The 23,918-nt window shown below is 41.2% G+C and overlaps 1 protein-coding gene across 2 annotated transcripts in view; it reads right to left on the bottom strand.

The window, feature by feature from the left end:
• ACS (acetyl-CoA synthetase) overlaps positions 1–23,918 on the bottom strand; it is a 72,819-nt gene that overhangs the window by 35,598 nt on the left and 13,303 nt on the right. For both annotated transcript variants that reach the window (XM_087399283.1, XM_087399282.1), the window contains exons 2-6: positions 19,053–19,205; positions 18,773–18,928; positions 18,551–18,673; positions 18,273–18,441; positions 1,706–1,788 (exon numbers count right to left, since the gene is read on the bottom strand). In XM_087399283.1, the coding sequence (XP_087255409.1) occupies positions 1,706–1,788; positions 18,273–18,441; positions 18,551–18,673; positions 18,773–18,928; positions 19,053–19,205 (684 nt within the window). The remainder of the gene's footprint in view (positions 1–1,705; positions 1,789–18,272; positions 18,442–18,550; positions 18,674–18,772; positions 18,929–19,052; positions 19,206–23,918) is intronic.

Here is a 23,918-nt window from a genome sequence, read left to right as displayed (position 1 = left end):
GGTTGTGAGTTGGTTTATCTAACCTTCGTGAGCATTTATCTCCCATGTGGTAGTGATCAATTGGTTGCCTGAAGTGTTAGTACAAGCCCTGATAGAAGGCAGATAACCATGTAGCCCCAAGGTGCAATCATTCGCATCGGTTAGGTTCTCCAGCACAATGTGCCAAAATATTTGTTGTCTAACCAAGGAAACTTCGTATGACAAGCATTTCGTTCTATACGTGGTAGGATAAAGTCCAATGTCGAGAATAACATAGGCAATGAAAATACTGGAACTATGCACAAAGTACTAATGGCCCAAAATGCATTCCATTATATTCAATCTTGTCCTAATTTCTATTGAGAAAAGCAGCTTGTGACTGGATTCAATAAATGCATTGTCCTTTGAATTGATCCCTTATATCACAGTACCTATGTTGATGTCTAGGAGATATTATTGTCCTCACCATCTATGTCACTAGCTAGAACTTTGCTAAACCACTCCCATTGATTAAAGCTTCTCATATGGCCACCAAGCCATCTACTTTCAGTTGTAAAAGTCACCAAGAGATTAAATATCAAGCAAAAAAACACGAGTCCAAGCCATCTAGATAGCTTGTATTTCATTGACAAAAAGACTCATGTGAAGCTATGTTTGGACGTTCTCCTAAACTTATTGCCAAGGCTGGTTTCTCTAAAGTTCAATGTAAAAATAATGCCAAATGGGCCAAATTTCTACAGCAATTTTTGTATTTACCTGCGTGAATGCATCGCAGAATTTAGAAAGTCACAATATAGGCAATGAAGATACAATGAGAGCCATTGTAAATCTAGTAAAGCAAAATAATCATTGAAAACTACCAATCAGACAAAACTACTCTATAACAAGCATGGACAATGCATCTAACACAATCACACCGTCTTTCAAGAGCTGTTCAATTTGTGGGGAGAGTACTTTTGTGATGATGCAGCCATGTCACATGGAAGTGAGTCAATTGTTCTTTCTGCGTAAGCATTGTGTGCTTATATGGACAATGATTTGGATCTTGGCTGCCATGATAGTTGAAACACGTTGGCAACATTGTATTAGCCATCTTGCTATGAATATTTTGAACCATTTCATCTCGTTTATACTTTATATATGTCCACATCTTAAGATGTTTTTCCCACACACACACAAAGATATCTACATATGTAGCCTATTTTATAAGTTTTTAAGAAGTGTTTCATGTCTTTCACTAGGGTAAAACATGGTTTCCAATGAATATGATACGCGTGTGCATGTCGCTACATATAAAGAGGCTTCGTAGGAAGCAATTTGTAGCATCCATACTACACATAAGAAGATGTGGATGACACATCCATAGATGAAATATACTTAGACACGACCTCTCTAGTAATCATGCATTCTTTAATATATTTGTAACCATCAAACGAAGCCACAGACTCGTATAAGGTGCAAAGTAGTACAACCTAGTGACGACAACCATATGCACAATAAATCACCCGATTGGTTTGGTACATGTATACACCAGCAACTTTCTTTAAGAATAAGAGATAATACTCAAGCTCATTCTTCACAACATTGCAATGAAAGGGTAGGATTGAAGGGTACTTTGATTGTTGAACATCATATGGCTGCCAATGGAAAAAGAAAAGTGCAATACGATCTTTTCAAGATACACCGAATATTGACCACACTTAAGTGAAAACAAGGGAAGCCGCACCTGCCACCAAATATCTCTGCCTTCTTTCCAAGGTGTCTTGTCTCGTGGCAAAGCAACGTCATTTGCAACAGTTAAGCAAATATCTGCACATCGAGATTTTAAAAAGATTGAGGATATGTTTACCATATCAAGGAATAGCAATCCATTGAGAAACAAAACTTCCATGAGTCCTAAGAAAGAAGGATAAATGTGTACACCTTTACGACTACTAGCATACCCCCCCTCTCTCGCTCTCTCTCTCAGACTCTGTGACACCTGGACTTGTATCTTTGCATTGGCATATTGTACTCATCCCCCCATTTTGCACCCAGGGGCGGTTTCCTTGCATCTAGTTTACTTTGTATTTAGGCTCAGATTTGACATTATGTACTTTCACTTGCATTGTATTGCGTAGCACTTGGATGATATTTGACGATGCCTCTTCTTTGTGGCACGTTGATTTTGTGCTATCTTGTATGCAGAGTTCTTGATGTCCCATGGGCCCATTTTGGTCTTTAGTGGACAATAATACACTTTCTCTTTCTCTTTCTCTTTCTCCTCGCCACCGGCCCCCAAAACCACTTCTTCCCTTTTCATTACCTCCAAGCTAAAGGAAGAAATCAAGAAGATTCAAAAGGTCAAAGCAAAGGATCATGAAAGCCTCAACCTCAATGAGTTCAACTCTTTGTAAGCACTAGGTGGGCACAGTCAGCCCTAGCAGAAACAATTATCCATGTGCTCAATGCCCGGCAATTTTGGTCACACCAGTACAAAAGAAGAAGGGAAGGCGAAGGAATGCATAATAATGAATTTATCCCATTTCCTCCATTACCTCAAGGAGAGATGGAAAGAACACCATCACCTCCTCATGAAGACGATGCATTAGGTGAGACCTAGACTCACCTTGGACACACCTTGATTAGATAATCTACAAATAGAGTAACCTCCTCTTTCCACAAGAATCTCACTTTTGGAAATGATAGGTGAAATGAGTTCATGTCACCAAGGCATTAAGAGAAATTGACCTTCCATTGGGAAAGGTTCAAGCAATAGGACACTGAGAAGTAATTTGACAGTGAGAGCATTACTAAATATACAGCCAGGTTTTGGAAACTCTCTCTAGAGTTACCAGGAAGGAATGAGGAAGGTAGAAGAAAGAGATTGCATGAGTAGGATCCTTGAGCATGAAGAAATGCTAGAAGCATTAAAATAAGGTTTTAAGAACTTGTCAATGTATGCATAAAGAGACAAATTGAGAGCTAGGCTATGGGAGAGGCAAAGAGGCTACACCCATTGAACGCAAGGAATGAGATTCGACCTTCTAGTTTACAACATTTATTACAAGCAGGTATAGGAAAATGTTCCTAGAAATTTCAAACATGTGTTATGCTTTAAATGTTATCATAGGAGGTAAAACTTTATAGAGTAAGTGTTTTTTGTTTCAAGAGAGGAAAATCTAGCAAAAAGAAAATAATGTTCATAGCAGTGCTGTTAAGCAAGAGGGTACTTTCCAAAGTCCCAAGAGTAATCGAGGCTTAAGTTAAGCAAGAGGGTACTTTGAAAAATACAAAGAGGGTTCTTTGAAAAGTACAAAGAGGGTACTTTGAAAGTACCAAGAGTAATTAAGAATTTGATGGTACCCAATAGTAAGTGACGGTTTCCACATTTGGAGACCTTACAATGGCCAATCTACTTGGATCCTTGAAGGAGGTTAATTGTATCTTTGGGAGTACAATGGGAAAATACATTGCAAAGATTTGAAGATTGGACTTACCACCCAATTGTTAATCTATTCAACCTGGTAAACTGAATTTGAAGGCAATGTATTACTCAATGTATTTACTCAACGATATCAAGAGGTATGCCGGCATTGAAGAGTAGTTTCGAGCTGGTCACTTGAAATCAGACCATCTATCTATTACAGAACAATAGTTCCCAAGTGGTCACTTGGAACTAGATCATTTGTTTATTTTGCAGGAGAAGTTCAATGATGTGCACCAAAAATAAAGACATCAGGGACAACAACCGAACACAAACGAAGCTAAGTATTCTTACCCTTTCTTTTGACTATTATTTATTAAATGGAATGAATAAGATAAAATGAGCCTAAGGGATTAGGTCTGCATTAGAAACTTGAGGGTGAGTAGCAAGATAGCAAATAAATGAGATAATGGTTATCATAGAACTCTAGGAAACTTCCAATGATTATATTTGCATATAGTCCACAAACACTATCCATGATAGGAACTAAACCCTATTTAGTTATTAGCCGAGGACAGCTAAAACTTAAGCAAGAGGGAATGTCATGACATGAGTACCCAAAGGGATTCAAATTAGTATGCTAATCAATGGAATTGGTCAAGAGAAGAACCTTGGTTTAGATAGCTTTTGAAATCAGAGTCATATTGAGTGAGTTAGGAAGGAAAAAGGGTTATGTTACGTTATACGTCATTGACTAGGGGTTAAAAGGGGATTAGAATAATTAAACTGTAGATAGAAGGGTCAAGGACCTTAGAAATTCTAGTACCGAAGGTCTAAGGGTTAACCTAGGCTTAAAGAGAATTGAAAGGGCACATCTCATGAGGTGTGACCACTCTTGTGGTCACATCGGATAGGGAAAGAAACACCCGGTGTAGAGGTCACATGATGCTTAATGCAGCATCAAGGCTATAGGAGGGCCTGACAAACAGCCATAGAGTCCTAGATTTCCAATAAAGCCGGCAGAAACCAAGAAATCGAGGAGAACCAGAGGATTTGGTTCATTACGATGTTTATGGCATCTTCAAGCATGATGGATTGAAGCGTTTCAAGATAATGATGCGAGCAATGTCCTCCAGATCGGTATAGACTGGTTAAGGATGTGATAGAGAATCTCAGCATAGGCCTTTCAAAGACTAGATCATAGTGATATGTTTTCCAAGAGCTTCATCCAACACTCTTTGGAGATACTTGGTATGTAGAATACTTGAGAGTTTTTGCTCATGCCGCGCAAGAAGCTATTGCTTCTTGTGTTGCACTACACATCGGTACTCTTTTCGACTTTGCAGATCCCTTGTTCGGTCATGGAATGCAAGCATGGCCTAAGCTCTTTGTATTCTTCATCCAAGTACAAGAAAAACTAAAGGGTGGAGCCACTAAAGTGGAAATGGACACCCAAGCTGATATCGGAAACCCTTTTTTTTTTTTTTAAAGTAGAGATACACCATGATGTCCCAATGGGAGGGTGTACATAACATAACATATCAATTCACAATAAAGCCATGGAAGATCATTGCGCAGAAACTAGTCGGTCATCTGTCCACCTAGGTGTTAGATCCTATGTATGCAATTTTGGGGACTAGGGCCACCAACCGGTAGAGGATAGAGAAAATAATCTCCGCAAACAATGGATTTTGGCAAAGGCTGGCATTGCCAAAGAATGAAGTCAAGGATAGGATGTTGCTAGTGATCAACCAAGGTAGCCTACTTGTGCATGTCTCTCCTCCTTTGTGTTGGAAAATGGAGCGAGGGTTAAGGAGAACACAAGCGAGAGCAAGCTCTATCGAGGACTCAACCACCACCTATGAATGCTTTCAGTAGTGTAATCATAGAGACAAAAACCCCAAAAAAAAAACCCTAACTAGGTTTACCACACAGTTGGTCACTAACTCAAACAATAACTGTGATTAGATGAAAGGAAACCTTATAAAGGAAAGAAGTGCCCGTAACCCTTATTACATTGGCCATAGCCTTACAAATTAATATTTCTAACACTCACTGCAGTGAACATACCTGAATGTACAAGGAATGATGTCAATCACCAAATGAATATAAGTTTAAAGCTTTGCCGAAAGCCTCAAACTTTTCATGAGGTAAAGCTTCAGTGAAAAGATCTACCACATTTTGATGTGTAGGGCAGGGGCAAAAGACCAAGCTGATCTCCCCTACATGTAGCTGCTTCCTGACATTGTGATAATGTATCTCAATATGTTATTTAACATGCCCAAATCTCTCATGTCAAATTCAGCTTTCAACTCAGTTTTGAAATATGCAATTATTTCCTCATTTGACCCTGTGACCAGCATGTCATCTACATAATGAATGATGACCAAAATATTCCCCCCTCCTTTTTTATGACCAACATGGCAATAACTGACCTTATGGTAGTCATCCGAGATGTAGCAACAAAAGTCTCCTCATAATCTATGCCCTTCTTCTGTGCATAGCCTTTGGCAACAAGCCTTGCCTTGTACATGTCAATGGACCCATCTGGCTTCCTTTTCACTTTAAAAACCTACTTGGTACCAATGGCATGCTTACCTGGTGGCAAATCCACAACATCCCAAGTCTGATTTTTCTCAATGGACTACAATTCATTGTGCATGGCATGCATTCAATGCACATTATCCTTTGCTTCTTCAAAAGAGTCAAGTTCTTCTTCATCAAGAAGAATGCCTGCATAAGCTGTCTCAACTGGAAGAGCCCCCCCTACGTGCCTTACTACACTACAAGTCCTGCCAGGCAATGGGGCCTCAAGCCTACTCTCCCTGAGAGTCTATAGCAACCAATTCGGGACTGTTTTGGCTGCGTGTATTTCTTGAATCTCCTGCCTGACAAGTTCATCCACACCCTGCAGAGGTACAAAACCAGCCTGTGGCTGAATCGGGGCATGTGGATGAGGAGAAGGTTGCTGTAAATTCTGATTTTCAGCATGAACCTCAGGTTGGGAACCAAATGCTATAGGAAGCATCCCCTCAAAAACATCATCTAAAGAAGCGGGAATTGTAAATTCAGCATGTGTATGTGCTGAATTTTCTGAAAATATAACATCTCTACTCACAAAAATCTTGCGAGAAGCAAGATTGTAGAGACGATAGCCTTTGCTTTGTGCACTGTAACCAACAAAAATGCATTTAAGTGCCTTATCTGACAACTTATGTCGAAACTCCACAGACATGTGGGCATATGCAACACAACCAAAAACTCTGAAGTGATCCACTAAAGGCTCTCTCCCATACCATGCCTCATAGGGAGTGATTGTCTTCAAAGCCTTTGTGAGAGCCCAATTCAAAACATAGTTTGCACACATGAGGCCTTCGAGACAAAACCTGTGAGGCAAATTTTTATTGGTAAGCATGCATCTATCCATCTCCATAAGAGTGTGATTCTTGCGCTCAGCTTTGCCATTTTGTTGAGATGTAAGCCACACTATAAGCTAATGTGTGATGCCTTTCTCCTTCAAAAAAGCCTCAAACTCATGAGACATATACTCCCCCCCTCTATCTGTGCGAAGTGTCTGCACCTTGAGTCCTGTCTCATTCTCAACCATAGCCACAAAGTGTTTGAAATGCATAAACACTTCTGATTTTGCCTTAAGGCCATAGACCCAAGTGTAATTGGTGAAGTCAGCTCTGAATGTAACATAATAGAGAACCACCAAAAGCAGGTGTCCTCATGGGACCGCAAACATCACTGTTAATGAGCTGTAATTTATGTGTAGCTCTCACTGCACCATCCTTCTTAAAAGGAAATGTATGCATCTTGCCAAGGATGCAACCTTCACATGCATGAGGAGGAGGTGACTCCAAAGGAGGCAATGCATCAACCATAGCATGCTTCTAAAGTGTCATTAAGCTGCTATAGCTCATGTGCCCATACCTGACATGCCATAACTCCACATTCTGCATCGCAGTAGTGGGAGTGCTCACTGAAAGTGCAAGATCGGATCTTTTCTCATATATGTCAAGCTGAAAAAGACCCCGATACAAAGTGCCAGACAACATCAAAGCATAGTCATTCTCTTTGTCTCTAGCTGCACACTTAGCATCATCGAATATAACCTGAAATCCTCCTCTATTGAGGGAGGACACTGAAAGCAAAGTCTTCTTTATACCTGGCACATAAAGAACATCTGAAATTCTGAAATCTGTGCCATCAGTGGATGTGAGGATAATGTCCCCCACTCCACACACTGAATAAGAAGAATTATTTGCACAAGTCACCTTCTTTTTAGTAGGTGGAGGATGCAGAGATGCAAAAAGCAATACACCCCCCATATATATGCTTAAAAGAGGCAAGGCATCTACCATCTGAAATTTTTGCAAACTCATAAGACTACATGCCCAAGCCTGGCATGTCACAACTGTGCCTCTTGCATGGCATAGGTAGATGTAGAAACTATGACCGCACTTTGTGCTCTTTTCTCACATTCATCAAGCTGAAAAAGACGACGACAGACTGTGCCTGATAACACTAATGCATACAGCTTTAAACACTGATCTTTGGCCTTCAACTGATTGCTCCTGCAATCAAAGAGCGAAAACCCTTAAAACATGTCGACCCGCCACCAGATAGCTCCAAAATCTGACGACTTTATATGCAAACTGGTCGAACTTGCTAGAAATGCCTGGAAATGCAGTCGCCAAACCCTAGACAGCTCCCAAAAGCAGACCACTTCCAAAAACGAGAAGACAATCTGGGGGTTCTCAATCATTTACAGCCAGATGTTGTAGCTTTGCAGGAACATAATCAGCATGTGTATGCTGGACAGCATGGTCATTTTCACAGTAATGAGATTTTCTATGCTGGACAGCATTCCTTTTCGGGAGTGGTCTTTCTGATCAAGCATGATCTTCAGCCCTCTGTGGCCTTTAATGATTCACAAGGCAGATGGATGGTTATACAATGCCTTGTACAGGGTGATATCTTTGAATTTGCATCTGTCTATGCCCCACAATCCTCTCGTCATCGTGGACAGAGTTGGGAAGATATGCAGAGGTATCCATGGAGGTAGTCTACTTTTCTTTGTGGTGATTTCAACAATGCTCCTCAGCCAGGGGATAATACATCTGGTCATACACATATGTTGGCCTCTGAGCGGCAGAGCTGGTCTAAATTGTTGCTTGATTTCAATTTTGCTGATCTTTGGACAGCATCTTACCCCTTGCTGCCTGGGTTTACTTTCCAGCACAATGCTCAATCTACTTACAAAGCTCGACTAGACAAGTGGTACAGAGTTGAACCTCAGTATTCTGATACTTCGACTACTACTTTGTCAGTTGATTATGCATTTGTGCACTCTAATCATGCACCTCTATGTTTGAGGATTTCCCTGCATGACATCCCGAATGATCGACTTCCCCATAGAAGGCTCCTCATGGTTAATAATAGCTATTTGGATCATGATCATTTTAAGGCCATGGTGTATGATGCATGTCAACCTCTTTCACCTCAGAGTTTTATTGATACTAATTATGCCTAGGATGCATTTGTTGCCCGTATGCAATCAATTATTCGGGATTATGGCAAAAATTATCTCAAAACATTGAGAGATACGGTTGCTTGAGCAAAATCTACATGTCAGTCTTTGACTTAACTCAATCATTTTCGGTCTTTGTCTCTTGAAGAAAGCACATCTCTATCCCAAGCTAGACATTGCTTGCAAAGTAATGATCATAGAAAAATTGCAAAATGGGAGACGAGCACATCAGAGAGCTTTCTTGGATAAAGGTTGTTCATCAAAGGGCTTTTTTAAGAGCTTGCATCACAAGCAACAAGCTACAAATATTTGTCGTACTCTGCTTTCTAATGGACATTGGACCTCATCTCGAGCTCAACTTGCTGCAATTTTTGTTCATCACTTCTCCCGGCAGTTTGGAACTACTGATCCTCCTTCTCCGGCAGTATTGGCAGCCCAGACTCAGTTATTGCAGCATGTTTTCCCTATTGTTTCTCATGCTCAAGCTCTGAGCTTGAATGCCCTTTCACTGAAACAGAATTGACCACTGCGGTCCGATCATGTGGTAAATGGAAATCTCCAGGATTGGGATGGACTTATAGTGGAATTTTTTCTTGCATACTGGGATCATCTCAAGCCCACTTTACTGCGTACGACTAACCATGCCTAGGAACATCAACATCTGCCAGTTTCTTGGAAAAAAGGGCTAGTTAAGTTTCTTCCCAAAAAGCAGATTTATGAATCTTTGGCTGATTGGAGACCCGTTACTCTTATGCCTGTCATTTATAAAATCATCACCAAAATGGTTGTTGATCGCATTAAAGGATACTTGCATGATGGTTTAAATCTTGCACAATATGGATTTGTTCCTCGCTGGCATATTACTGATAATATCGCAAATGCCTAGGTTGGAATTGAGTATGCCAAATACACTGAGCAGGATGTTCTTTTACTGCAAGTTGATATTGCCAAGGCTTTTGATACTATTCAATGGGACTTCATCTCTCAGACAATGCATGATTTGGGATTTGGGCAGAAATTGCAGCATATCATGTACTGGCTTTATAGTGACAGTCAAGCTGCTTGTATTCTTTCTGGGGATATCTCTGAAGCATGGACTCTTCGTTGCTCAGTGCGTCAAGGCTGTCCACTTAGTGCACTCCTGTATGCCATCGCCACGCACCCCATGCTTCGGTACATGGATCATCTCATAGCTACGGATCAGCTACATGGTTTGGAAATTCATGACAGTCGACCGTTGCTTGCTCAAGCGTATGCAGATGATTCTTTCTTCACTCCTTGAAATACAGAGCCGGATCTTTCGGAGCTGATGAAAGCTCTTTCTTTATATGGTTTAGCTGCTGGGCTTCATGTCAACTTTTAGAAATCGACATTGTTGCCTTTACATTCCAAGGAATGGCACTCTCTTTTATGGCTTGGGGAAATCATTCCTCCAACTCAATTGGTTCGTCATCTTGGCTATCCTTTGAGTTGGACAATTTCTCCTTGTCAACAGTCCGATTGGATTCTCGCAGCTCTCAAGAAAAAGTTGGAGTACTGGAAATTGGCGACCTGGCCTTTGCATGTTCATCTTCAAATTGTGCAATCTATTCTGATGGCGTATATTCAATTCTACTCGCCTCTTATTATGTTCAGCAAGGCTGATCTTGCCTCTTTTATGTCTAATGTGCTGGAACTCTTCTAGTGTTCTCGCAATGGCAAAAAAAGCTTGCGTTTGCTTCCGGTATAGCAGCTTTGTTCTCCAAAGATACATGGGGGTCTCAACATTCTGAATATCCATTTGCCCATAAGGGGAAACTCACGCTGCAGTTTTTGCAACGTTCTCAACCATGGGCTGCCATGATCCGTCATTTGCTCTTCCACATTGAATCTCCAGCTTTTGGTCATTGGCAGCTTACACAGTGGGAGTTTCTTTTTGGTTCTGTGACAGGCGAAATCCCCAGCTATCCTTTGGTTTCTCATTTGTTGATGGATTGGAAACATATCCTCTCTCTCTTGGAATGGCATGGCAGTGATTCATTGCAGGGCAACTCTTTCAGAGCTAAAAGTATACATAGGTCTACAGTGTTTGCCCTTCCTTTGGCTTTGCAGGAGTCTCGACATTCATATTTTATGAGTCTTAAGGGGATTCGTTTGGTTCAGGATGTTGTTGATGATGATGGAATTCCCCTTTCTTTTCCGTTGGCTGCTGCAAAATTTGGCCTTGCAATGCATTATCGTCCACTTTGGCACAAGATTACTTTGATGCTCCAGCCTTTTCAGCCGGTTCCTCCATTGCATCTACAGGATCGTCTTGAGGATTGGATACTTTCTTCTATGGGATTGTCATGCCATTCTCTGAAGTTTACACGTATTATTGTCTCTTCTCTTTATAAAGTTCTACTTCCTCCACCATATATCTCTCACAGGGCAAATCAGCTTTGGCATCTTGATCGTCCCTTGAAATGGTTGCGAAAGAGTTTGAGATAGATTTGGCATTCTAAGATTCCTCTCCATCATCAAGTTTTCTTGTGGAGAGCTTTATTGGGTGTTCTTCCTCATGGACAGCTTAGTGTGTGTGTGTGTGCGCGCAGCAATCCTTCTTTGATTGCTTGCAAACGCACTGCATAGATCATGATGTATATCTAGCATACACATAGATTTTCAATTGATGTACTTTTGGCTGCCTCGTTTTTTAGTTGCTACTCTTGTAATATAATCAATCAAAAGATTTCACTTTTTAAAAAAAAGTGTGTGTGTGTGTCAGAGTGAGAGAGAGAGAGCTCATTTTCTCGTTTTCCATAGACTGTGTGTGTTTAGGCCGTACAGGCTACGTACATCTTGTTGCAATCGTCGCCATCCTACATCTGCCCTCCGTACACTAGTACACCTGACCGTACGGCGTGTGTACGATGTCCGCATCCTTTCCCGTTTTCCTTCACCCGTGTGTTTTCATTCTGGTCGTACAGGATAAGTACAGCCTGTTGCAGCCCACGTCATCCTTCGCCTGTCTTCCGTACAATTGTACCTCCGTCTTCTGTACAGCCATACGTCTGCCTTCCGTACAACTATACGTCGTCTGTACCTTTTTCTTTCTGCAGCGTCCATACGGTTTCCTTCGGCACAGTCCGTGCTATTTTCTTCCATACAGTTTTCCTTCATTGTTCATACTGTGTTCCGTACGATCATCTCTTTTTTTCAGAAGCTTGTTGTTTTTGCCCTCTTTCCTTCTTCCCTTTTTCTATGCATTTTCCCCTCTGTTATCTGTACCTAGTCCTTTCAAATTCAGGGTTTTCTTCTTATCAACTCGAGATGGATGGATATGAATTTGGCAAGACTTTTCAAATGAACAGGTTGGACCATAATAAAAAGCAAAAGTAAGCTATGGGTTAGGATGACCCTATTCATGTTTCTTTTGAAGCCAAGATGGTTTATGAGGTCATGCACGAGGGTTTTGAAGACACTCGTAAAGCATGGAAAGATTCAGTCCCTACAGTTGGTCTCATGGTTGAAGTGGATGACATTGTCGACCCTGTGCAGCGGGACTATGCCAAACATGCTATCATTGTTTTTTTCCCAAGACGTATGCCTATTGCTGCAGATGTGGGTAATTGGTTGACTCGAACTCTTGGTGGCTCCTTTGTTCGTAAAGTCCATTATACAGCAAGGGGTTTCTTTGAAGTTATAATGACAGATTAAGAACATAAGCACATGCTTTTGGAGCATTCTCCCCTTTTCTATGGGCAACAAATGGTGCATGTGATTCCATGGTCACCGACCAGGGATTACCAAGCCCTCATCCAACATCATTGTCCAGTTTGGGTTGAGATTGTGGACTTTCCTCAATGTTTGGCTTCCCTTTTGCCCAAAATTGCAGCCTCTTTGGGCAAAGTAGTTTGCCCTCCAGGGCCGAATGGGAATTTCAATCGTTTTTGCATCTTATGGGATACTGATCATCCCACACCAGATTCTTATTCGGTCACTGTGAATAATGTTGACATGGGAAGTGCTTTTTACAAACTCAAGTGGGGGTTGTTTGAAGGAGCTTGCTTTGATTGCAAAAAGTTTGGTCATTTGGCTTCCCAATGTCCTTTACGTGTGCAGAAAATGCGTCAGGAACCCATGCCTGTGCAGATGCCAACTAAAGATAATGGTTTGTCTTATGTGATCAAAAATAAAAACAATTAAGCAGATTTCTACAGCATGGTGCTGGGCAAAATTCTAGGAAAATGATTTCAGCCAAAAGACCTTTGCCTTCTCGCACTTAGAATGGTGCGTCATCGAATGTTAATACTCCTGAAGAAAATTCAGGCATTGGCATTGCATGGGCTGCAGTGACAGCATGTCGCACTCTTTTCCCGGAAGAGGAAGTTGCTACTTTGTTGTCTTCTCCTCAGGTTGTCTCTTCGTCTCAGGGAAGAGTTTCAGATCCTGAGATTGACATGCAATCTTGAACAGTTTTTGGTTGCCTTGTATATATTTCTCACTTTTTGTTACATATCTGTAAATATGCTTCAGAATATCAAATGCCTTACTCTCAATGTACAGGGCCTGTGTGACAGTAGAAAATGGAAGTTGTTGTGGCTGTAGGTCACTAAACTCCGGCCTGATATTGTAGCACTTCAAGAGCATAATCAGCATATGTATGCAGGCCAGACAAGACACGTTGCTGGCTATGATATTTTTTATGCGGGACAGCTTTCTTTTTCTGGTATACTCTTTCTTGTCAGGCATGATCTTCAGCCAGTTGCTGCCTTTAATGATCCACATGGTAGATGGCTTGTGGTGCAATGTCTCATCTAGGGAGAGGTGTTTTAATTTGCTTCTGTCTATGCACCTCAATCCTCTCGGAGTAGAGGCTTGATTTGGGACGCCATGCAATCTTATCCTTGGAGATGTTATGCCTTCATTTGTGGTGATTTTAACGATGCTCCGCATCAGGGTGACAATACTTCTGGCAATACTCACATGTTGGCCTCTGAAAGGCCTCCATGTTGGTCTTCTTGATTTTTGGAAAGAATTACAGCCCATGCAGCCTGGTTATACCTTTCAACATAATGCACACTCCTCTTATCAGGGTCACTTGGAACCCTAGTATCGAGTTGATCCACCGCATTCTAATAATTTTACTTGCAAAATATGGGTTGATTATGCTTTCACATACTCAGATCATGCTCCTCTACGGCTCAAGGTTTCGTTCCATGACATGCCAGATGACAGGATCTCAAAAAAAAGGTTGCTCATAATCAATATTAGTTACCTGGGACATGATACTTTCAAGGCCTGGTTTCTTATGCATTTCAGCCTATTTTACGTCTGAGTCTCATTGACATTGATTATGCTTGGACTGCTTTTGTTGCTAGAATGCAAGCAGTTATTCGTGAATATGGGAAATTTTATATGAAAAATCTGAGAGACTCTGTTGCTCAGGCCAAAAGCATTTCTCAATCTTTGACTGAGCTCAATCACTTTCGTGCTCTATCAGTGGAAGAAAATACGTCCTTATGCTAGGCAAAACATTGTCTCCAATCCAATGATCACATGAAAATTGTAAAGTGGGAGACCAGAGCACGGCAAAGGGCTTTTTTGGACAAAGGCTGCTCATCTAAAGAGTTCTTCAAGAGTTATACATCACAAACGACAATCTGAAAATATATGCAGAGTTCTTTTGCCAGATGGAGTTTGTACTTCTTCTCGAGCCCAACTTGCTGAAGTTTGTGTTAATCATTTTTCTCGACATTTTGGGCATGCAGCACGAGGGCAGAGGGGGAGAGAGAGAGAGAGAGAGAGAGAGAGGGAGGTATATGGTGCATGCCCCCATGTGCGTGTGTCTCTATTCATATATAAAAATGGAATCAAGCCTTGATTTGGTAGCTGCTAGATTCTTTTAGGCTATACACGTGTGTGTGTGTGCGCGCGGCATTCTCGTTTGCTTCTACCCCTTCCTTTGCCCCTGCGCAAGCCGTACCTACTGTATGGTCATTCGTACACGTACGGTCATCTGTACAGCCTTTTGCTCTTCTCACGCCGGGTTATGTACAGTGTCTTCCTGATGTCTCTTCCTCCCCTCTTCCTACTCCTCTGACAGATGGCTCTTTCGTTTTCTCTGCTTCAGCCTCCCCTTCTGCCTCTACTCCTCCTGCACGTGTCTTCTTTTGGCGGAAGCGTGGTGGTTTGCCTCCCTCCACTTTGGTTAAATCGGCAAAGCTGGATATCGCAGAGGGTCCTTCGTCTTCCCTCCAACTGGACCTTCTTCGCCATATGTGTTTTGTTTTCGTCACAAATGTTCCTTCATCGAGTCACCGCTTGTTTGTTCTTTGGACTTTGCCCTTCTAGTTTCCAGTCTTCGACAGGCTCAGCAGTTTGGGGTCTGTCTCTACTTTATGGGCAGGGTTTTATCTGCAGCTCAACTTCGTCGTGGGACTGAAGTTGCAGTGGGTTAGGATTTATAAGATCATTGCTAAGATGGTTGTTGATTGTATCAAAGGATTTTTGCATGATGGCCTTCATCTTGCACAGTATGGCTTCATTCCTCGTCGGCATATTACAGATAACATTGCCAATGCATATGTTGGCATAGAATATGCCAAATACACTGAGCAAGATGTTTTATTGCTACAAGGTGATATTGCTAAAGCATTTGACACTATCCAATGGGATTTTATCTCACAGACCATGAGAGCATTGGGTTTTGGGTACAAAATGCAGCATGTCATATATTGGCTCTACAGTGACAGTCAAGCTGCTTGTATCCTGTCGGGGGATATCTCCGAGACTTGGACTCTTCGTAGTTCTGTTCGCCAAGGCTGTCCGCTCAGTGCACTTTTGTATGCTATTGCCACACACCCGATGCTTCAATACTTGGATCACTTGGTGGCTATTGATATGCTCCATGGTTTGGAAATACAAGGGAGTTGCCCAACAATTGCTCAAGCTTATGCTGATGATTCTTTTTTTACCCCGAAGAATATTGAGACAGACCTTTCTTCCCTTATGCATGGTCTCTCTATATATGGCATGGCTGCTGGTCTTCATGTCAATTTTCAGAAATCAAAGCTCTTACCATTGCATGCTAAAGTGGCATAGTCTTTTATGGCCGGGGGAGATTGTTCCGCCTACTCAATTAGTTCGTCACTTGGGTTATCCTTTGGGTTGGATGATGACCGACGCATCGTCAACAAACAGATTGGGTTCTTGAAAATTTGAAAAAGAAACTTGAATATTGGAAATTGGCGACTCGGCCGTTGCATGTTAGGCTCCGGATAGTGCAATCTATTTTAGTGGCATACGTTCAGCTCTACCTGCAAACTCACTTCATAGATTATGATGTATATCTTTCTTGTATTGAGATTTTCTGTTGATGTATTGTCCAGCTTTCTCTTTTTGGGAAGCTCTCTTGTAATATAAAGCAACGAAATTTTCTTTAAAAAAAGTGTATGTGTGTGTGTACACATACATACATACATACATACATACATGCATATCTATATATACATATACCTAGATGAATCCAGGAACATTCCCAAACTCAACAAAACATAGTGCAGTTTCAATCTCACGATAGTCACTCATAAGATTGAAAACCATAAACTCCATCATGCATAGCAGGGACTAGCTACTATGACATCCCCACTGACGTCATCAGTGCCCAACAGTGGGTGTAGACCATAGTATAAAAATATGCTCTCACACATACAAATCCACACACCCACACATACTTGAGCATCCATTTATACAAAGTCTTCGTACTAAGTTTCTGTCGGCACTTCGGAGGTGAAGGGAAAACTCAGCCATGACGAAGGCTAGCACTAAAGGAGACAGCTAATCAAAAAGTAGTCCAAATCTCTTCATTCAAGCTACAACTTCTTGTGAAGTCTAAACAATTTCATTTTAGTCTCTCCCAAACGAGCATCTAAATCTAGCTGATAGGGCAACGCTCCATTTAAGATAGAAAGAATTATCGCAATACCAGCAGGCCGCAACTTGGACAAAAACTTCACAAGGTGAAATTTGCATGTCCGCTAATATGGCAGAAGCATATACCTAGATGAATCCAGGAACATTCCCAAACTCATCCTCTAAAAACAAAACATAGTGCAGTTTCAATCTCACTATAGTCACTCATAAGATTGAAAACCATAAACTCCATCATGCAGGGACTAGCTACTATGACATCCCCACTGACGTCATCAGCGCCCAACAGTGGGTGTAGACCATAGTATAAAAATATGCTCTCACACATACAAATCCACACACCCACACATACTTGAGCATCCATTTATACAAAGTCTTCATACTAAGTTTCTGTCGGCACTACGGAGGTGAAGGGCGAACTCAGCCATGACGAAGGCTGGCACTAAAGGAGAAGGCTAATCAAAAAGTAGTCCAAATCTCTTCATTCAATTTACAACTGCTTGTGAAGTCTAAACGATTTCATTTTAGTCTCTCCCAAACGAGCATCTAAATCTAACTGATAGGGCAATGCACCATTTAAGAAAGAAAGAATTATCGCAATACCAGCAGGTCGAAACTTGGACGAAAACTTTACAAGGTGAGATTTGCATGTCCGCTAATACAGCAGAAGCATATACCTAGATGAATCCAAGAACATTCCCACATATACATACACACACACACACACACACACACACACATATAGCAATTTTAGATGTTACTATGCTCTTCATGTGTGTTTGGATAGCTTTGTAGGTAAGCTTTCAATTGATATCAAAAGGTAGTCCAGATGGCATGGATACCTACGATGAAATTCTTATATTTGTGGATATATTACATGCAATCGCTTTTCACATTGTTTTCCATTGGCTGATGAAGTGTATTATGACATGCATGTATTAATGATGTACTGATACCAATAACATGCTAATGATTTGCAATCCCAGTATCATGTTGACATCAAGAAGGTGCATAAGAATGCTCAATAAGGCCGTGCATCCAAAGATCTTGCAAGTCGTCACGATTATGGTGCAGAGTCTCGGAACATAAAAAGTGCTGTGGCACAAAGAAAAGTTGAAGGAACCCCTCGGGCTTGAAATAGAGCAGTAAGGTTCATGCCGTCTAAGAAAGTTACATGATAAAGTGTGGCCTTCCATGCAACCGTCTACCCCTTCGAACAACTAATCTGACTGTAGAATCAATGCTTGCAAGGGCAGAGTACAAGGCTCATATTGTATGGAAGTAAGCGACTCATTTGCATGACGTAATGTAAATTATTCCTGATCATTTTTGGGCTGAAAACAATGTATTCTATATCATTGTTTTGGCAAAGCTAGTGAAATGTGAAATGTGAAATAGAAGACAAAATCTGTACATGTGCATGGCTCGCAAAAATATTTGATGGCTTTAGTGACTTACCAACAGAGACACCCTGTGCAAGAGAGCTTGATATTGCTTCATCAACGATAGCCTTGAGATTAAGCACTTTAGGGCCTCTGCGTACTGCACTGCAGGTAATTATAAGTTTAGGCTTACAATCAAACAACCGTTGAGCAAGGGACTCCGCAGAAAACCCTGCAAAAACCACCTTCATAACACAAAGGAAAGATGTTAATTTTCCATTTGTCAAATGACACTGTATTGCTAGGTAATGAAGGAGACAATTCATAGAAAACAAACTTCAGCAGTTGACTTACAGAATGGACAGCTCCAATACGAGCACAGGCCAACATTGCTATGGGCAACTCTACCAACATGGGCAGGTAAATGGCAACAGCATCTCCCTTTTTTACACCTATATCTTTGAGATAATTAGCGAGCTGGAAAAGAGACAGAAGCATTATTATATGGTTCTTATAGGAGTCTGCTCACAGATTTAATGTGGAAATCATTACAAACTGCAAGAAATATGTTCCTACTTGGCAGACACGATGAAGCAACTCTTTATAGGTTAACTTTCCATCGAACCCTGGATCATTACCCTCCCAATAAAATGCAACATCATCACCTTTGCCAGCTTGAACATGTCTATCCACAGCATTGTAACATATGTTTGTCTTACCACCTTTGAACCACTGGACACCATCACATCAAAACATGTCATCCTAGATTAGCTATTAGCATACAACAGCAGAATCAAAGGCTTCTGTATGCACTTCACAATTTGGCTATCCAAAGGTGTCTTTAGAATGTTCCCACCTCCACTTTAATGGCACCTTCCCGAATGTCAAAGTTCTCTGAATGGACTTTACCATTTTCTTCTGACCACTTGGTTTCCCAATAAAATTCAGAAGCAATATCTGACCAGAACCCATCGGGGTCTTTAATAGATCTTGTGTACATAGCATCATACTGCAAAAATATAGAGAGCCAATCATACACTTGATACATACTAGTCATAAGCATGGCATCCTGATTTTTCATTTAAACATCTCCTTCTACCTAAAAACTACATGATGAAACTCTCAATATTTTAACCTGACATATTAGTTTCAGGCCATCAAACCAAGTGCTTACAAACTATGAAGAAAGATAAAACTAGCAGGTAGGTCATGTTTCATAATCATTCATCTTCTTGCAGTAAACTAATGAGGCTTAGTGCATGAACAAAACTATACAAAAACCATGACAACATAAGGACTTCAAGGGTGCACCTTAGTCAACAATTACATAAGCCAACCAAACATTTGTTGGGATAACTATGGTCAAGGGCTTGCTCTATGGTGCATGTGTGCATCTAAGGGAGTCACATGTGTGTGTGTGTGTGTGTTGTAGAGATCTATTTTGGTCAGCTACGAATGTAGATTTTTCTGAATGATATCTCTCTTTTACAAAAAGAAGAAGAGTGTGTGTGTATTATTTCAGTTTGCCAGTTTTTTCCTGGATAGCTGTCTTGTAATATAAAGCATTCAGAGTTTTCACTTTGAAAAAAATATGTGTGTGTGTGTGTGTGTGTGTGTGTGTGTGCGCGTGTGTGTGTATGTCTGTGTCTGTGTAGTGTGTGTGTGGTGTGCGTGTGTGTGTGTGTGTGACAGTTTTGTCCGTACAGTCGGGGGAAATCCTGTACAGTTTGCTTGTCAGAAAAAAAAAATTATACTGTCGAAAATCCGTACAGCTTTGTCCGTACAGTCGGGGAAGTCTCTACAGTTTGCCTGTCAGAAGAGAAAAAAAAAATTCGTATTGTCAAAAATGCATACGATTTCGTCCGTACAGCCAGAAAAACACTGTACAGCTTTGTACCTGCTGTGCTTTCCTCCTTGTAAAGCGTTGCTGCTTCCAAGTTTTTTCCTTAACTCGAATGGTGGATTATTCCTATGAGAAAACCTTTCACAAAGACAAGTCGGTTTCCAACAAGAAACAAAAACATGTGATGGATTCAGATGATTCCCTTCATGACTGTGCTGAGGCTCAGCTTGTTTATGAGGTTATGCAAGAAGGGTTTGAAGACACCCGTAAAGGTTGGAAAGATCCACTTCCCACCACTGGCATTATGGCAGAAGTGGATGATATATTTGATCTAGTTAAAGAGTATGCAAAGCATGCCATTATAATTTTCTTCCCAGGACGGATGCCTGCTGCTGCAGATGTTGGGAATTGGTTGACTCAAACCCTGGGTGGTTCTTATGTCAAAAAAGTTCATTATGCAGCGAGGGGCTTTTTTGAGATCATCATGGCTGATGAGGAGCATCGTCAGGTTTTGCTGGAGCACTCTCCTCTTTTCTATGGCCAGCAGATGGTCCATGTTCTGCCCTGGTCTCCCACCCGGGATTACCAGGCATTGATTCGGCACATTGATTCGGCATCGTTGCCCTGTTTGGGTAGAAGTTGTGGATTTTCCTCAATGCTTGTCTTCTCTTCTACCTAAAAGTGCAGCTTCCCTCGGTAAGCTGGTATGTCCACCACGACCCAATGGAAATTCGAATCGCTTCTGCATTTTGTGGGATACAGATCATCCCACTTTAGCTTCATATTCGGTCACTGTGAATAATGTTTCCATGGGGAGTGCCTTTTACAAGCTCAAGTGGGGGCTGTTTGCAGGTGCTTGCTTTGAATGCAAGCAATTTGGGCACATGGCTTCACAATGCCCTTCCTAAGCTCCACGGATGCTAGTGCAAGCTGAAATGGTTCAGCCTTTGAATAAGAATGCAAATGCCTCTTCTGTGGTCAAAAACAAAGGGGTCAAACAGTTTTTCTCTATTCAAGACAAAGGCAAAGCCCTGGCTGTCTCACATGGTAATGCTTCTTTTCTTGTGCCTTTGTCCTCTCCACCTCAGGGGAAGGGGGAAAAATTTTTGACTGATGGATGGCAAACTCCTCGCAAAGTGATCTCCCCCAGGTGACCTTTGCCTTCTCGGACTTGGAGTGGTGCATCCTCTCATGGGAAAACACCTGCTGAAAACTCTAGTGTTGGCTTGACCTGGGCTGCTGTGACTGCAAATCGGACGGGGACGAGCATTTTCTGAGCGAAATCTTCCGAGCGTCCGAGCGAAGGAAAAAAAAAGCTTCCAACTATGCATAAATATGGCAAAAATCGATCAGAAGAAAACATAGTTTCACTTAGAAATATGCAAAGAATTATAGCAATGCCTATTTTATACAAAAATCTTTAGGTGAATCTGTAGGAATGGTGAGAGCATAATGGGATGGCTTTTGAAGAAACCCACATGTAGAGTAGACTTCTCTATGAAAATTCCCTTATGATCCTTCTTACAACTTTTACTTAATAGGGGGTGACATTGAAAACCCTCTCTCAACCTATCTTCATGAAAGAGTTTCTTCAAAGAAAACTCATTGAAGCAAGCCATCCAGGTAGTTTCGCCAGCGAAACCCCTTTGAAGCAAGTCTCCCAAGGTAGTTTCGCTGGCGAAACTACCTTGGATAGCACTTTTAAAAGTGACATAACTTTCATATCCAATGTCCAAATATAGTCATTCAACCACTCAAATTGATCGGAACACCCCATTTGAGCACATCCACGAAGTTATATTTTGGAAAATCTTCCATATATAGTATTAAATATTACATGTATTTTATGAGAGTGATATATAAGCCCAAGTTAATACTTATTTATAGTAATTTAAACTTCTTTAGAAACATGTCCATAAATATGCTATAAAAACACTAAAAAGGTATTGCCATATGATATAAATGTGTTAATAAGTAATTATATATGCATAGTATTATTACATTGAGAGTGATTATGAGGAATGTTTCTTAAAGGAATCAACACTTTTTTAAGGTAATAATAGGGGTACAAAGGGATGTCTCTAAATAAGAAAATTATGTTGTGTAAAAATGAATGAGTGACTAGTCTGTATATTTTTATGATAAAGGGATCTAGTTCTAGTGAAAATAAAAGTGTAAAAACCATGTTTCCTAAAGAAAAACATTTTAAAAAATCTCTTGAAAAACACGCTCGGATAAACTTGCTCATAGGTTTTTGCTTGTAAAATTGACGCATCCCAAATCGGACCTTGTTTCCTGAAGAAGAAGTTGCTACACTTTTGTCCTCTCCTCGGCTGATGCTTCATCCCAGGGCAGACGCCCGGACATTGAGGTGGAAATGCAGATGTAGACAGCCCGTTAGTTGCTGTACATACCTGTCCCATAACTGTAAATATGCTTGATCATCTGAAGTGTGTTACTCTCAATGTACACGAAATGTGTGATGGTCGCAAATGGAAACTTGTCTGGATGTATATCAGGCAATTGCAGCCTGATATAATTGCTTTGCAAGAGCATAATCAGCATATGTATGCTGGTCAAATAGGCCATTTTGCTGGTTATGATATCTTCTATGCTGGGGAGCACTCCTTTTCTAGTGTGGCTTTTTTGGTAAAGCACGACCTTCAACCTGTTGTGGCTCTCAATGATCGCCATGGTGAATGGATTATTGTTCAATGCCTTGTTCAAGGGGAAATTTTTGAATTTGCATCGGTTTATGCCCCCCAGTCTTCTCGTCATAGAGCTTTGTTTATCTGGGCTGCCATGCATACTTATCCATGGGGACAACATGCCTTTATTTGTGGTGACTTTAATAATGCCCCTCAATCGGGTGACAACACCTCAGGCCACACTCATATGTTGGCTTCTGAAACACAGGCATGGTCTGATTTTTTGCTTCAGTTGCGCCTGGTTGATCTCTGGAAGGAATTACAGCCCATGCTTCCAGGTTATACCTTTCAGCATAATGCTCAATCTTCTTATCGGGCACGCTTGCACAGATGGTATCAGATTCATCCACAGCATTGTGATGCCTTTACTTGTCGAATTCGGGTTGATCATGCTTTCACACATTCGGATCATGCTCCTCTTTGGTTGAGGCTTTCCTTACATGAATTTCCCACTAACAGATTGCCTTGCTGAAGGCTCTTGCTGATTAATAATAGTTATTTGGAGCACGCTGACTTTAAAGCCTTGGTCTCTAATGCTATTCAGCCTCTCTCTCGTCAGATACGCATTGGTTTGGATTATGCCTGGCAGGCTTTTGTTGCTCGGATGCAAGCAGTTATTCGAGATTATGGCAAATCCTATATGCAAGACACAAGGGAGACTGTAGCACATGCCAAATTTACATGTCAGAGTTTGACTGAGCTTACTCATCTTCGCCCTTTGTCTTCAGAGGAAAGCATGCTCTTATGTCAGGCTCAATTCTCTCTTCAATCTAATGATCGCAGAAAGCTTGCTAAATGGGAAACTCAATCCAGACAACGGGCATTTTTGGATAAAGGTTGCTCTTCCAAGCAATTTTTTAAGAGTTTACACTACAGAAGACAGGCTGCCAATATCTGTCGGATCCGGATGCCTGACGGTTCTTGGTCAACATCTCGTTCAGAGCTTGCTGATTTATGTGTGCAGCACTTCTCCACTCATTTTGGACATCTGGATACTCTTTCTCCTCGGGTCGTGTCTGCACGTCAGCTTCTTTTGCAGCATGTTCATCCAATTCTGTCTGATGCTCAGTGTTTGGAACTTGAACATCCCTTCACTAAAAGGGAATTGTCTAATGCACTGAGATCCTGTGGCAGATGGAAATCTCCAGGATGGGATGGTCTCACTGTTGAA

The sequence above is a fragment of the Dipteris shenzhenensis genome, chromosome 28 (assembly GCF_047967505.1).
Source record: "Dipteris shenzhenensis isolate YYH24624 ecotype China chromosome 28, Dip_SZ_1.0, whole genome shotgun sequence".
NCBI lineage: Eukaryota > Viridiplantae > Streptophyta > Polypodiopsida > Gleicheniales > Dipteridaceae > Dipteris > Dipteris shenzhenensis.
Note: the sequence above shows the minus strand (reverse complement) of the source record. Positions and strands in the feature narration are given on the sequence as shown.